This window comes from Mytilus edulis, chromosome 7 (assembly GCF_963676685.1).
Source record: "Mytilus edulis chromosome 7, xbMytEdul2.2, whole genome shotgun sequence".
In the NCBI taxonomy this organism is placed as follows: domain Eukaryota; kingdom Metazoa; phylum Mollusca; class Bivalvia; order Mytilida; family Mytilidae; genus Mytilus; species Mytilus edulis.
Window position 1 is genome coordinate 29,305,451 of NC_092350.1, and position 16,805 is coordinate 29,322,255.

Sequence of the window (16,805 nt, forward strand, 5' to 3'; positions counted from 1 at the left end):
AACGAGTCTTACATCCGTTGTTATAGAAAATTACACTAAATAAAAACGTAGCGGAAGCACTATTATCTAAGAAATTGAAGGTAAAAACGCGAAAATTTATTAGTCGTAAACGTTTTTGTTATAAACAAGTGCAAAGCTACTATTGACAGTTTACAAACGGAAATATTGGGTAATTTTTATTCAAGGTTACGTTCCTTCAATCAAAATACACACATTGCAAAAGATATCATAGCTTAATGACATTGAAATTTAAAATTTAGAATTATAATCAAATAATTATATAAACATTTCAAAGTAATTAATCCTTTTGAAAGTCATTCGATTTCTGATATAAAAGGCATAGACTCGGGGAATGTTTTGTTGATTGTAATCATAAATAGTACTGTTAATAGTTTATGTAATTCAAATAAGATATGATTTCGACTACGATTAGAGATTCGGTCTTCAAAAATTAAAACAAAAAATCATATCAAATTTTCAAATATTATGCAACATTTTTTTTTATATATGTCTTTGTTAGTTTCAGAAGAGATTAAAAAAAAAATAATACTGTAGATTCATTTATTTTCGTTTGTTCCAAATTTCTAGGATTGAGAAAAACTTGCTTTTTTCGCGGTCATTTGAATTCGTGGTTGGGCAAAAGTTGCATAAATATTTGTAGAACATTTGTCATTCATTGGACATTGGATTTCGTGATACTGGGGTATCCAAGAAATCCACGAAATTTGGTATCCAATGAATTATAATGAATCCACAGTAGATTTGACTCTTTTATCTCCACGTCAATTTCCAAGTTATTTCTCCTAGGATCTCAAATCAAAAGACTTTTAAAGTGTTGTACGGCTAGTGTTGAGTCACACCAAGTTATAAAGTAATATAGTGATGGACATAACTTTTTAAATTTATCATTTATTTATAAGTTTAGATTGACTTAAGCTATGGCAGACAAGTTATTAGAGTAAGTTGGTCGATATCGCTTTGGGGATGTGATGGCACGATAACTGGTCAGGGTTATGGGAGATATCTACAATGTAGAAAAGTCTTCAAGATTAATGCTTGAAGATAAATCTTTATTTTTCATACATTATATGCAAACCATCGAAGGTGGTAAACAACGAAAAGCTGCTGACGCAAACAATGTCAAAGTGTTGTTTGTTTTACGTTGTACACGGAGAACATTATTTATTTAAAGGTTGCACGCGATTTAAACACCACAAAAAACTGAATTTAAAAAACAAATATTAAAAAAACAATAACATCCACCCATATCCAGTTTAGTCAGAAAACTTTTATCATGAAAAAAGTTTTAATTTTTCACATGTTTGGCATCGCACATCTGAATCAGAACGGGTAATGTAATGACTAAACACTGATTTAAATAAAAATATGTGATTGCTAGACACTTTCTCAATGTAACTGCCAGATGACCCCATAGCTTCATCATGTGTTTTTTGAAAATCGATTAAAGGCATTTACCCTAACAAATGATATATAATCGCTTTTGAACATGATAACTAAAATTGATTTCGTATAAAAGAGGGACAAAAGATACCAGAGGGACATTCAAACTCATAAATCGAAAATAAACTGACAACGTCATGGGTAAAAATGAACAGACAAACAGACAAACAATAGTACACATGACACAACATAGAAAACTAAAGAACAAAACAACACGAACCCCACCAAACACTAGGGGTGATCTCAGGTGCTCCGGAAGGGTAAGCAGATCCTGCGCCACAAATGTCATCCGTCACGTTGCTTATGTGATTACAAGTCCGGTAAATAGTCTAGCTCGGTAGGTCACATTCATGAAAGGGAAGGGGATTATAGTTACGACGTAATGAACATATCCGATACCATTTGTGAAACGGTTATTCCTTAACGGTCAACTAACTCGTGATGGCGTCCGTAAAATTTACGAAGTGATGATTTCAACATTTGGAACTCTTGGTTTGATAGCATCATTGTGAGCAGCAGCCTTCTATATATAACTTGTTTCTTAGTCTTTTGTTGACAGTTTCAGAGGAGTTTTGATAACAAATACAAACGTAGATCTCTTTACAACTCTTAATTTGAAATCAACCACAATGTCTTAAAGTAAGGGTTCAATATCAAATTATGACAAGTATCTACTACGTCTGATAAACGAGTAATTATTCGGTTTTTGACATGAGTCAATAGGCAAACATTAATAAAAATTATACGAGCAAGTGTTGTCATTGGTTGTTCCAGGTCAATTAACCCAAAAAAGTAAACAATCAGCAACAGTAGTTAATGAAACTTATTTAAATAGTATTCCCTTGTTTATATTAACATACCATGTATATTGCGTACAGCAGACACATTTCGAACTCCATATAAATCATCGTAATCTTCGAAAATTCCTATGTACTTTTCAACTCTAAGCAACCAGTAGTTCTGTTCATGTCTCTTATTCAAAAAACGATCTTTCCAAATGACATTCATTTTTAAATCATCAACTGACACCCATTTATAGTTGGTAAGTTCTGTTGCCTCCTTTACCATGATTCGTTTTGAAGGTTCAACATCAACAACAGATTCATTGTCAAAGAAAGATAGACATCTTGCTGAAAGGGTATTCCCAGCTTTATCATTCGCTGTCAGTATAATGGAGTACACTCCAGGCTTAAGATCAGGTACATTTATTACTTTCTACAATAAATTAGTTATGAATCTTATAAAGATATTTACTAACAGAACATTCAAACGCTATTGAAACGGAAAAAAGGGATGTTGCATACCACTATGTAAACTAAATTAAAAAAAGAAAATCGAGGTCAAATTGTTCTTTTTAATATGCACTAGAAAATTTAAACACCCGTGATATCGCGGGTACTTGACTGAATTAAAGTATAAAACTATGCGTTAGCCTTATTTTAGTATTGGTATTGTCATCTGATAAAGATGAACAGTTTTATCTGTTTTCGAAATCTTTCTGTTTTAAGCAGTCGACCTGGAACTTATCAATTATTGGTAATATTAATTATTTGGATAACAAAAGGCCTGGAATGGAGTATTTTTTCAATCAACTGCATTGTACTATATATTAGTTAGAAATAAAGTTGAATTCTTTGATTCGTGGTTTCACGTCATGCCCGCTTACAAATTGAAAACTGTACCTATACGCCTTATTTTAAGTCCAGATTTTTAGTATTCGTATGGTCATCTTAGAAAGTTTTACTGATTAAAATACTACAATAGGGAACAATTTGAGAATGATTGAACTAAGTAGTGTCAATCCTGTGATTATGCCCCGTGTATATAGCAAAATCCTAAATACACAATTTGGTGGTGCGCCTGTCAAATGCGGAACGTACAGATAAGGTACATGTAATAGGTAACAGGTGAATATACTATTGGTTTCGGTATTTGATTCGACCCGAAACTTGTTAGTCATTGGCAATATTAATTATATGGAAAACAAAAGGGTCTGGAGTGGTGTAATTTTTTTATCAACACCATTGTCCGATATTAGCTATATAGAAAGTTGAATTCTTTGATTTGTCGTTTTTACCCCATAACGGATGACAAAGGAGTAGGTCCAGTAAGACCCCTTTTTGGCCCCAAAATATAGCAGTTTTACAAAATTGTTAAAATGTAAACTTTTAGTCATTTATTGGATAGTAGAAAGGTTCTGCTACATAAATATGGACTCTTTTTGACAATACAGTGCACATATATTGAGAACTAGCACCATTAATTCATGCTAAATTACTGAAATCTTCACAATTCCAGCATTTTAGTTAAATTTTAGACGGTTTCCGTGTAAAACGAAAGTGGCCGCATTCGTGTTCATCAAAAATATTGAAATGGAAGTTGTACTTGATGATAATACATAACATATATAAAGATTGAGGATGAACACGGATGCGGCCACTTTCGTTTTTGACAAAACCATCTGAAAAGTGACATTTTTTCGCATGTTTGGTAGATTTCTCATATTTGTGCCTGAATCGGATCGTTTTTAATGACTAAATAAGTTAAAATCTTTCACATAAATTAATTGCATCATATGAAATAGACACTTAAAATGTATGGCCATTTTACGTGCCATTTTTTTATTTATCCAATCTTTATACTTAATTTGCAAACAACAGATTGTTTCATGTGTGTGCTTCGATGTTGTAACAAAATTAATTGCTTTCATGTACATGCAGCCAAATCAAAAATGCTAAGAGAATGATAAATATATAACATTAACAATCTTAATCTCAGACAGCTTCCAATTAAATCTAAAAAAAAATGATATGATTTTAACATTTCTAGAACAACTTGCCTAAAGTACTCACCATAAAAACGAATATGGAATGCTAAAATATTTTGTATCTAGTTTTAGACAGTTATACCTAGAACTGACAAAATCTTTGGCCAGTTCTTCGAGTAAAATAGTTCTCACCTAGAACAGTTCTATGACTAGAACAGTTCTACAACTAGAACTGATTTGGTCAGTTTCACGGCTAGAATTGATTAAGGCGGTTCTATCCATAGAACAGTTTTACGAACTATTTGTCTCAAATATAAGGCAGTGGCTTTACTGTAGGCTCCGGCAAAAGTAGCGATTTATACATGTTATATAGAGTTTTGCTATTTTGCCGGTCTTGTTCCAGATTCTAAATCAAGACAATATGTTTAATCCCGCCACATTCTGTTTGTATGTGTCTGTCAAAAGCCAGGTGCATGCAATTCAATGGTTGTCGTTTGTTGATGTATAACCTATTTGTTTGTTCGTTTGATTTGTTTTACATTTGTTATTTTGGGGAGTCAGGCTGATTATTATTTGATGTAGTTACTTGTCCAAATCCACTATAAACAAATATGTTTCAACTAAAACTGATTATATTTGCACTTCTTGAAGTAAATCTATATACTTTTACATTGTAGCCGCACAGTAATTCAGTTATATTTTTATGTAAGGGGGGACTGTATAATACAAATGATAGAAATATTGAAAAACAATGACTAAACAATTTTGTTCGCATTAATTTTTAGTGCCAGCATGACATATTTTTATTCCAAATATTGAATCAAATATCAGTAGTTTTCATACCTCAGACTGACTCGTATAACAAAATTATTTGTCCTCATCAACCAATACAGACCATATATGCACTCTATTATGTAAATCATAAAAGCCGCATAGTAAATCACTTATATATTTTTTTATTATCTCAGGATGGATGGTATAATACACATGACAGCAATATTGTAAAATGAAGACAAAAAATTAAACAAAACTATTTAACGGCATCATCCAACATTCACATGACTGATTCATATACTTTAAAATGAAAAGTATGAGAAGTTATCTTCTTGGAATAGTATACTGTTAATATATTTTTAGAATGAATAATTCCGTTAGATGTATGGTTCATTATAATACGTTATTCTGATTTGCTAACTACAATATCGCGTTATTCCTTAATCAACCTCATTTCAAAATGAATTGTAACATTCATGTTGACACGTACTTCTACAATAAAGTGCACAGGTAAATAATAGAAAAAAAACCTTGTTAGTAATCGTGTTTTAGTGAGCATAGCGATGATATAAGTATGTACATTTGTATAATCTCTACAATTTAGACAGATTTGTCTACGAACAAAATCATTTAAGAATTTAATGCTTCTTTTGGAATTTCATAGGGGTGTAAAAGCGTTGACAGTGCGCACATTTTAAGAATGAGGCGCATATGTGCTTCAAACAAAATATTCGGTCAACGCTTTTACACCCCAATGGAATTACAAAAAGAAGCATTACATTCTTAATTGATTTTGTTTGTACAGATGGGTGCAATATTGAAGTTAACTTTGGATGATGTTAACTATGCGACACGCAGTCCTCCACACAAATTATTTATGACCAGTTCTGCTATCTAAAGTCAAACCAGACCTGTTCTTATAAAAAATAAAAGTTAACTTTGGTTTGGTCCATGATAAAGTCAACATGATCCAAAGTTAAGTTTGGTCAGGTCTGCTCCTCTAAGACCTGTCAACAGGTTTGGTCTGGTCAAGCAGACCTGTCTACAGGTCTGGTCTGCTTAAGTTGACCTGCCCGCAGGTCTTGTCTGGTCAAGCTGACCAAGGACCAATTCTGCGCTATCAAAAATGCCCTCAAGACTGGTCTGCAGCAGTCTTAACAAGGCAAACATCAGGACTGGTCTCCTTGGGAAAAAGTTAACTTACAGGTCTGCTAAAATGTTCCCAAGTTAACCTATAGAAGAGTCGTAAGGACTGTTTTAAGTTAACTTTTGAACATGTTAGTACTGCACCCATCTGTAGCCTTACGTCTAGGGTCATGTTCAGATAGAATGTATTTTCCGGACGTTCCAGATAGCATTTATAATCGTCATGGACAAATTTGTCTGAATTGACGAGATTGTACAGATGTACATACTTAAATATACAACACGTACCCTCGTGTGATGTGTTTTCGTACTTATAACAATTTTCATTGCTTACAGTTTTCACTGTTGAATTTTTTTTGAGAGGTTTACTCAAATTTTAAAAGCATGTTCTGTCGGAATGTTTTTAGATATCTAGATTTTTGGCAAGGCTTACAACGATTTTTTATTATTGTTTCCGATTTTTTTGTGATTTTTATACATGTATGTCAAAAAAACGACGTCAAATATTTTCGTATAGATAAAAAATTGGATCAGTACAATAACAAGAAATGACTTTAAAGTCTGGAAATGAGCATTTTGTAAAGTCGTGGTTCTGGTGATCGCTTGAATCATAAAAACAGTTATTAAATACCTTTCAGTACTAAAAATAACTAGTAAATAGATTTTAGATTCGTGTTTCATGTGCTGAAAATTGTAACATTGTGATTTATTTCAAATTTGCACTGGGTTTCTACAAAGGTCATTATTTTTTTTTCAAAAATAAAATGCAGTTTTCAAATATGGGATTAAATGTAAAATTTAAAATTGTTTTCATCTCTATGTATAAAAAATGTCTAAACTAAATGTTTCTAGAATATTGAATAAATGGATTTTAAACAACCATTTAAATTATAACTTTGATAATTTGAACTCGCTGGTTTCTAATAAAAATGACAAAAAAAACCACATGTGTCTACAAGGCCGAAATGTAGCTATACTTCATGTAACCCCTCAGAATTTTTCTGTACAACTATTCTAGTGATGCGTATTTTTGACATCAAATAAAAAAGAATGAACAGGTAACTAAGGTTTATAAAATCGACTTTGAATATGTCATACATTTGTCACGTTGTAGTGTTGTTGTTGTTCCAAATCCAAATATAGAAACCGTAAAACACGCCACAATGTACGCGTGTGCAGTGGAAACCAACGAAATGTGGTTGATAAGAAAACATATGACATACAAAATATATGACACGACGATATTTCATTAATATCCCTATATATAATACACTTCACAATTTTCGTTTGACCATTTGGCAAAACATAATCTTAAATCATGTAAATCCAAAGCAAATAGAGTGTATTACGATTTAATTACATGTATTCAAAATGCATAGAGTTATATTTTAATAGGAAGAGACTGTTAAAATCGGGAAACGAAGCAACGTAAACCATGATCTTTTATATCCCATCATATTAAAATATCTTTCCGATGCGTTGGATAACCGTTCTATCGTCTTTGATATTTGTAACTTTTAAAGTAAACATACAAAATCTCACGGTGGGTATGGTTGTCCTGCGAGAGAACGTTCTGTGCTGGTGATTCGGTCCTGACGGGTGCTGGTGATCAATGAAAAAATGTAAACAAAGACGAAAATGATGATTTTTGACGTTTTCACTCATAAAAAATGGAAGAAAACAGTTGAGATTTTTCAATTTTGTTTCTTATTGGTTCATATATAAACCTTAAAAAAGTTTACCCTCTAAACTGTTTCAGTAAGCGTAACACAAAAATGCTCATTTTCAGAAAATCTAGAACTGAAAACATTAAACAAAAATGCTCATAGAGTCAGCTTTCTATACCGCAATCCACACGACAAAACTATTTTGTGAAAAAACATTGCAATTTATTAAAATTTAGCATTTTCTCAATTTATTCATGTCCTGATACTGTGCTGGTGGGTCCTGTCATTGTGCTGGTGGGTCCTGTCATTGTGCTGGTGGGTCCTGATACGGTGCTGGTGATTTTGGATAAGAAGTTGGTCATATTTGAAACAAATGTTACAAAATCAATAAAATTGGGCAGATAATTGTTGTCAATAGGATCTATGACTCCTATTTTAGCTCTTGTGCATCCGTTTGGCTGTTTAATATGTGTTTTCAAATGATCGTAACTTGTATTACATAATTACATAAAAGGGCAACATCTTTCGTCCAATATAAGATAACAATATATAGTATCTAAAATAAGAATAGTTTTATTAAGATATTAAATGCCCCTTACATTGATGCTTCAACAATGATCAAAGCCCATGCCGCATAGACATGTTTGTTAGCGCTCCGCATACCCCTCCCCACTTCCACCCAACCAACCCTCCTCATTTCCTCCTTCATTGTTACAGTGGTGTACCAACACAACAATTTATCACATGTAATAATAACACATAAAGACACACATTATTGAACAACGAATGCTCGCAGGTACTGAAAGCTAGTTCAAAGCCGCATTTTTCAACTAATAGATAAACCATGTTTTCATATACAAAAATCCCAATCGTGTCGATTAAAAAAGTCTCAAAACTTAAGTTCACATTTTAATGTTTGATGAAGCAGAACTTTAAAAGTGTGCAGTGAATCTTGACTGTGCTCAGAACAGTTATTGTCATAATTATATTTACATAAGACTTATAAAGGAATTAAGAAGGTACCAAGAAATATTTTACAGTTCAATTTAATGATCATGAATGGAAGGAAATGGTACGGAAGTTTACATAGGACAAAAAGAAATTGATAGTATTTTTTGGCGAAAGACTTAAACGCTTCTTTGCATTATATAGTACAGCTCTTCTATAAAAGCATGCAAAAAAAACTTTACTTGCTTGCTATGTTTGCTTGGATGTTTTCAAACAATAGGTAGGCGGAATTTCAATACATACTGGGATTTGATTGGACAAAAACAAACTGACAGGAATTGAAGTTAATGTTTATTGTCCAAACAAATTCTAGTATATAGTAAACAGACTACTTACCTGTCGTTTACAAACATCCAAACAATCATAGCAAGCAATTTGATCAATAGTTTGCTTTGCATATATTTATAGAAGAGCTGAAAATTCTAAAAAAAGATCTTGTTGTTTTAGATGGTTAAATCCTCAACAAAATCTCAATAACTTTGTAGGAACGAATAAAGGTTTTAAATCAAATTTTCGTGGACTTTTTAGCTTCCACCCTGACGAGGCATGTTAGCTGTTCGTATGCTGTTGCACCTGACGCACGGAAACTTTCATATTTCCATCTTCTTTTCTGAAATATTTTACCCAGCTCATACTTGACAGGATTGTTATCCTAGTAAAAGATGTAACCAATGAATTGAACACAAGTTAAAAATTCCACAATACTATATAATTCATTTTATGTGTCAATTTGTTCAAAAAAAGTCGAAAAGAAGAGAGTTTTTTTCATGTCATGATTATCTGTCGCTTTTCTAGATCTATGCTTAGCATTTATTTCAGATGACATGGACTCCTCACCCTGGTGACCCTGCTGCCTTTCATAACTTTATCCGTATACATATATTAATAGATAAACAAAAGGCTGCAACTGGTATTTTTGTATTTAAAATGATTCGTTGTAACGAGAATATATTTGTGGTGAATGGAAACTGTGGGGTCAAAATCTTAAATTCCTTATAAATGTTGCTGGACCCAGTTTCGTTATCTGATCTGAATTTTCTGAAATGGTGCAAGGTAGATAGACATCAGCCTTCTGATTTTTTTTACTCGGTAAGTTTAGCCCTAATTGCTTGAACTTTTGCAATATTAAAGCCGATTTCAATGAGTGTGTAGACAAAGGGATTATCTTTGGTTATCTTGCTTGCTGAACAGAAAAGTCACTGTTAGGTTATGTAAACTACCCTACTTTAAGAGTAGACTACTCCGATAAATGACACATCTTTCTGTCTGTAGGACCAGGCTACTTCGAAAGGAGGGTAGTATACCTTACCCAACAATGACTTCACGGTTTAGCTAACAAGCAAGCTAACCAAAGATACAAATGTATTACATTTGCCTACATACTCAATGGAATCGGCCGTAACTAAAAACTCGAATACATTTTAACAGACAGTGGTCATGTTTGTTGATGAATATTGTTTTTCCTAGATTTACTCTTGAAAAATCATTTGGTAACATTTGGTCAAGTAATTTCAGAAAAGATCTTTTTTGTAATTGCGGACACCAAGACAATACATGAACCTGACACGACCCCTCGACACAGGTGAGCTTATATATGATCTTATAGCGATTCGGGTTGATAACCAGTTGAAATTAAGCCAGTTTTTTGTGTGTGTAGATTTGTATTGTTTTATAAAAAAGAAGATGTGGTATGATTGCAAATGAGACAACTATCCACAAAAGACCATAATGACACAGACATTAACAACTATAGTTCACCGTACGGCCTTCAACAATGAGCAAAGCCCATACCGCATAGTCAGCTATAAAAAGCCCCGATAGGACAATGTAAAACAATTCAAACTAACGGCCTTATTTATGTAAAAAAAAAAAAAAATCTATATTTGTGCTCTCCATTTTTATGCAAAACCTTTTACATTTTTATGTTATGGGTTATTGTTGAAGGTCGTTCGATGACGTATGTTTACACAAACTTCCTTTGGTTTCTTATGGAAATTTGTCCATTGACAACAAACATACACATCACTTTATATAAGTATTGTAAAAATTACAACGTATTTTGGTGATCTTGCAAAATGATCGTTATCCCGAAAATCGTAAACATATTTTCTTATCTTAAAAGGGGACAAGAAGGGTTCCATTAACAGGCCAATATAGGCGTGTGTAATATTTGAAAAAGACGTCTAGTTAAGGACTTTAATGCACCCACCTAACACACGGCTAATTTTTTTTAAATGAAAGAATAATGATTAAACTTTGATTTTTGCCCGGTCGTCACAAAATCGTACGGTGCATTTTTTGTAAAATTGACGTTTATTTCAGAAATTAGTTGAAAATTATAAAATTACAACATGTTTTTCAAGCAAAGGAAATTAGTCGTATCTCTTCTTTTAGACAGAATAATTAAGTGAATTAGATTCTTAAAATAATGAAAAACAATATTTACAACTGTAAGTCCGCATGCTTTTGCATTCCTTCTAAATATTTGACATTTTGTACGAAAATTTTAATAATCCCCACCTTTTCGGATCTACAATTAAATTTTTATTAAATGTTTTTGCACTCTATCCGTTTTAGATCACACCAAATTACTCATCAATTATCGTTTTTTCATTCAAGATCAAGACTTTATCTCAACATTTCTTAAAATCACGAATTTCTGTAATTTTATGATGTTGGGTAAAATCACTATAATTTCCGGAATCCCTTATCTATTTCGTTATCGTTTTTTACTGAATATATTAGTCGATTTCCGTGTACTTAATAGTGCTATTAGAGTACGATAAATCATATTTAAACGGTTCTATTTCTATCTTTAACTTCAGTGTAGCTTAAATAGATATAAAATCGTCCGAAAGAAAGATCAAATCAAAGTAAAACATAGTTTTTGAGTTCTGTAGAGTTCACCCCTTTCTAAATTAGGAATCGTATCGGAAAATTATAGAAAATCTTCCGAGTCGTATCAAATTTTCACAGTCCAGTTCACAATGAAACCCTTCCTTTGCTAAAAAGCAAAAAAATATCCATTTATTGACACAGATGCATAGTCTGTCATATATTTACTACATAGAAACTATGTAGTTAAACACTTAAATGAAGATACAGTTGTATTGCCGCAGTGGGAAAAAGAAAAGATGAAGTTTACAGAAGTCTGGTCGATGAATATGAAAAAAATGAAAACATCCCATTTGAAAATACAAAATATCATAAGAGTTGCTATAAATATTTCAAAAGTAAGCACAACCTATCATCTTCTGTTTTGTCTGTACAAAGACTTTGTACTACATGTACCAATTCTACCGACCAGTAGATCTTCTCTTATATCAACGAGGACAGTAGATCTACAACTCATTCTGATTTGTCTGTTTGTATATATTGCAAATGTATAAAGCCTATAAGCAAGTTACACAACTTCATAAGGTATCATAAGGCAAACTCAAGCTGTATTGCGTGTTACTACATATATCACCTACAATGATCTGATTTACAAAATAACTCATGATAATTTTACTATTAAATCTTTATACCATCGAGCTTGCATCGCTAAATATTTGATACAAAATTTGAAATCAGAAATAAAAGAGCTATTTAGTTCTGAACATAAAACAGCTTTTATTAACATTTTGACGATTAAAGATGACGTGCCTGTACACAAGGAAGTATTCTGGTTAACAACTTTAATTACTCGATCAGTTAACCGGGCTGAATTTATGCCCGAGGATCGCCGCCAAGAAAACTACACAACATATTATCAGCTTCAACAAAAACTAAAAAAACATGGTCAATTTATAGTTACATGTATACAGCTTCAACAAGGCCTAGGTGCATCCAATATTGTATACAGTAGCTCTATAATTTTGTCTTATGCCGTAATGACATTTCACTGGATTATTCAATTGAAATTATGCCACCTGCTTTAAAAACATTTCTGTGTTGTCTTTTGGATGATGGCACATCTGCGACAGTTAATAAAGCGTACGATATTCCTATTGACAAAGTTCTTAGATGTATGGCTTTAGTAGAATGTGTATTATCTATAAATATTTTTTTTACTCTTTTTCATTTAGGTTTATCACTACAAATGCACCGTATTTATGGACACACCTTTGATAACTATTAACAAGTTTGACTGATCAGGAGATTAGAAACAATGAAAATGGGACATACATTGTACATAGCATTATTTTTCGTCTGGGGGTTAACATTTTATCCAAGACAATGTCGACCTAACTACAGAAATAATAAAAGATCTCCGTATGACTTTGGTTGGCTAAAAGGCAACATCGGTCCGGTATGATGTCATCCAACTTTCTACAAGATTTGATCTGTTCACGCATTGGTATAGGTTAGGGGGAGGGTTGAGATTTCCAAAAACATGTATAACCCCGCCGCAATGTTGCGCCTGTCCCAAGTCAGGAGCATCGAGCCTTTCTTAGTTTTGTATGATTTCTTATTTTAACTTCTTGAGTATATTTCGAAGCTTAGTATGACGTCCATTATCATTTCAAAGTAGTACATTTTTGTTTAGGGGCCAGCTGAAGAACGCCTCCCGGTTTGGGCGTTTCTTGATGCATTGATGACCCATTGGTGGTTTTTGGCCGTTGCCTGCTTTTTAGCGGGTTGGTGTCTCTTTGACAAATCCCTCATGTCTATTCCAAATTTTTAATTCAATCTGTATATAGTAGATCTTGTGTCCGCTTTGAGCAAAACCTCTGCTATACTGATATATGCCCATGCCAAGGACGTTGTATTTGTATGGATATGTTGACCGATAAGAATGATGAGATTACAAGTTAAAATGAAGCTATAATATTCCGATATCGCAATATTCCGACACCTAAATGGTCCAACATCCCATTGGTCCGACGTTTCGATCACGGGATTTTAACATTAGAAAGCCAAAAAAAAAAGATTCAATATTAGGACAGCCTTGTCCTCCGTTTGAAGCGGTGAAACAAGATAAAAAGTAATACTTAGTGCCAAAGTAGCCGAACGTCATCACTAGCGTAATTTAAAAAGAGTACAAACTACTTTGTCAAGTGTTGTTTGATTAATTATATATCTCAACTCAAAATACACGGCGGCCGACTGAAGTAAAATCAAACACATTTTGACGTACAATGAGTGATCATATTTTCCTTGTGATGTTTTATATTAAAATTGTCAATTTGTTGATATAAATATACCAGTAACACTTCACTCATTTTAGTTATGTTTGTTAGTACTCTTATCATATCTGATTTAGTGATGTATGAGTTGTTAATGTCTGTGTCATTTTGGTCCTTTGTGGATAGTTGTCTCATTGGCAATCATACCACATCTTCGTTTTTATATATCAACATATTGCACTACAATAATAAAAGAAATCTGCTCTATGGTTGTCTGATCTTTTAAACTTACAGGAGACCATATGCTTCCTCGATTTAAATAAACAGCTCATCATGGGACTTTTCTATACAATTAAAAATACGTCATATGTTATATTTTCCCCTTGCTTCAAATATTTTGTTTCGGATTATTTATATCAAAATTGCAGATATATATGTTTGTAAATATGTGCAATCAAATGATATGGAGGTATTATATGATTTAGATAATGCAAGGGCGACTACAGATACATTTGTGTGACTTAAAGGTAGATTTTCAAAGACTCTGAGAGAAAACGTTATGTTAATTGCGTTACCGTTAAAATCAACCAAAATTAATTAATATTATGATAGAAATATATTTTCCCAACAGTAATACAGCATTCCTATAAAATTGTTTCGTTTTTACATTTGTTTTGACTCGATTTTACAACTGGAAGTATCCGTGAATTGAAATTGCACCCATGACCTTTGACCTCGATTTAAAAAAAAATGCACCACAATTTCTTTTGACGACCGGGATATTTAGAAAGTACACATTCTGAGCTTTCTAGTGATATATAATTTAGCCGTGTGTTAGGTAGGTGCATTAAAAATGTAAATTTGGCTCTCATATCACTCGCCTAATAAATAAGATTACATAATAACAGTAAACAGATTCACAACAATGTCAATTTCAAGAAAGCAGACAACAGTTAATTAGTCAATAACAGTACAGCATCAAATTAATGCCACTTTTAACTAAAATATAAAGGCACAGAACCAGGACATAGGAGCACAGAACCAGGACCGTTTTTCTTATCACCAGCACAGCGACAGGACAATTCCGTTTAACGAACTTGCACGACTTTTGTAATATAATATTGTTGTAATATACTTTGCATGGTACTTATGACGCATCAGAAAAAAATTAAGCAACAAAACGGTCGTTTTATTGCCGTTCTGATACAATGTAAACAAACTTACCAGCACAGAATCAGGACCCACCAGCACCTGACAGGACCAAATCACCAGCACAGAACGTCTTCTCGCAGGACAACCATACCAACCGTGAAATCTGCTACACAGTTAAGTTCTAAGATGCCCTTACCGCAGTGATGTCGTTTAGAACAGTTTTTAAATCTTGACAGGTTTGGTCAGTTCTACGGCTATAACAGTTCTATACAGTTCTGCTGACAGTTAAACGGTTAACACTGATTTTGTCAGTTCTGCTGACAGTTCTACGGTTAGAACTGATTTGTAAATTTCTACCTAGAACAATTTAAGACAGTTCTACCTTAGAACTGATCCTGACAGTTCTACCTAGAACTTATTCTTTCAGTTCTACTTAGAACAGTTTCTAGATAGAACTGTTCTAGGTAGAACTGTTCTAGGACAGTTTAGAACAGTTCTTTGGCAGATTATTCTGACAGTTCTGATAGGAGGTCAGAGTGATCTCCACTGTACAAATATTTAAGCTTGTCAGACGAATGGAATTTATAAAAAAAATATTTATTGTGTTAGACAGTTTCAACCTTTACTAATGAAGAAATTGGTTTAAATGAACTTGAACTAGCCAATATTATATTCACCAAATCCGCTGAATGTGTACTGAGTTTTTTTAAACATGATTTGTTTTAGTTCAATTTGAACTAAATTGTAACGTCCTGCATACACGTGCACACTCAGTTAGGTACTTAGTCTTTTTGTAAGTTTTTGTATCGATCTGGTGTGTTCAGCCTTCTTCAAATGATTTTTATAGTTTGCTCTTATGTCATACTTGTTCACCACTGTCCTATGTCAGGGGAAGACTGATGTGTCTTCAAACTAGTTTAAACCCTTACTGTTCTGTATGTGCATGTTCCTATTCAGGAGCCTGTTATTCAGTCGTTGTCTTTGTTGCTGTATACCTTATATATTTTCGTTCATTTTTTTTACACAATTCAGACCGCTATTTTCTCGTTTGAACTAGTTTACATTCATCATTTCGACCTATGTTATTGCTGACTATGCAGTATTAGTTTTACTCACACTCAAGGCCGTAGGTGACCTATAGTTGTTTATTTCATTTGGTATCTTGTGGAGAACCTATAGTTGTTTATGTCATTTGGTATCTTGTGGAGAGTTGTCTCATTCACAATTATATCCCCTCCTTTTTTTTATGTATTACACCACTGTTTCAGGTAGGGGAGAATTTTGGGCACCAGCAAACATGTTTAACCCTGCCGCTTCATGTATTTATCTTTCCAGATATGATATCCTGTATTTCAGTGGTTGTCGTTAATCGCTGTCAATTTTTTTGTTCCCTCATTGTATTGTACGACTAAAAGTCGGGCTGATGACGGAAACAATATCCGGACGCCTTTTTTTCGTTTTTCTCCCTAAATAACTCAATCAGAATAATCATAAGAATGGATCACAAACGCGACTATGCATCATACCCATAGGACACAGAGGCATGATTATTTATTTATTATGGAAAGAAGACAACCGACACACAAAATTAGGTCTTCTCGTTTAATAGTATAGATATGACTTTAAATATTGCAATTTTGATAAAAAAAAAAGAGGGTAGGATGCATTCAATTATTCTCTTAACTGCTGAACAAAAAAATCAATATATGATATAAAATGAAG

The 16,805-nt window shown here is 33.0% G+C and overlaps 1 protein-coding gene across 1 annotated transcript in view; it reads right to left on the reverse strand.

Moving 5' to 3' along the window:
* The window catches only part of LOC139481199 (uncharacterized), a 174,056-nt gene that overhangs the window by 60,507 nt on the left and 96,744 nt on the right, over nucleotides 1–16,805 (reverse strand). The window contains exon 11 of the mRNA XM_071264356.1: nucleotides 2,322–2,676. Coding sequence (XP_071120457.1) covers nucleotides 2,322–2,676 — 355 coding nt within the window. The remainder of the gene's footprint in view (nucleotides 1–2,321; nucleotides 2,677–16,805) is intronic.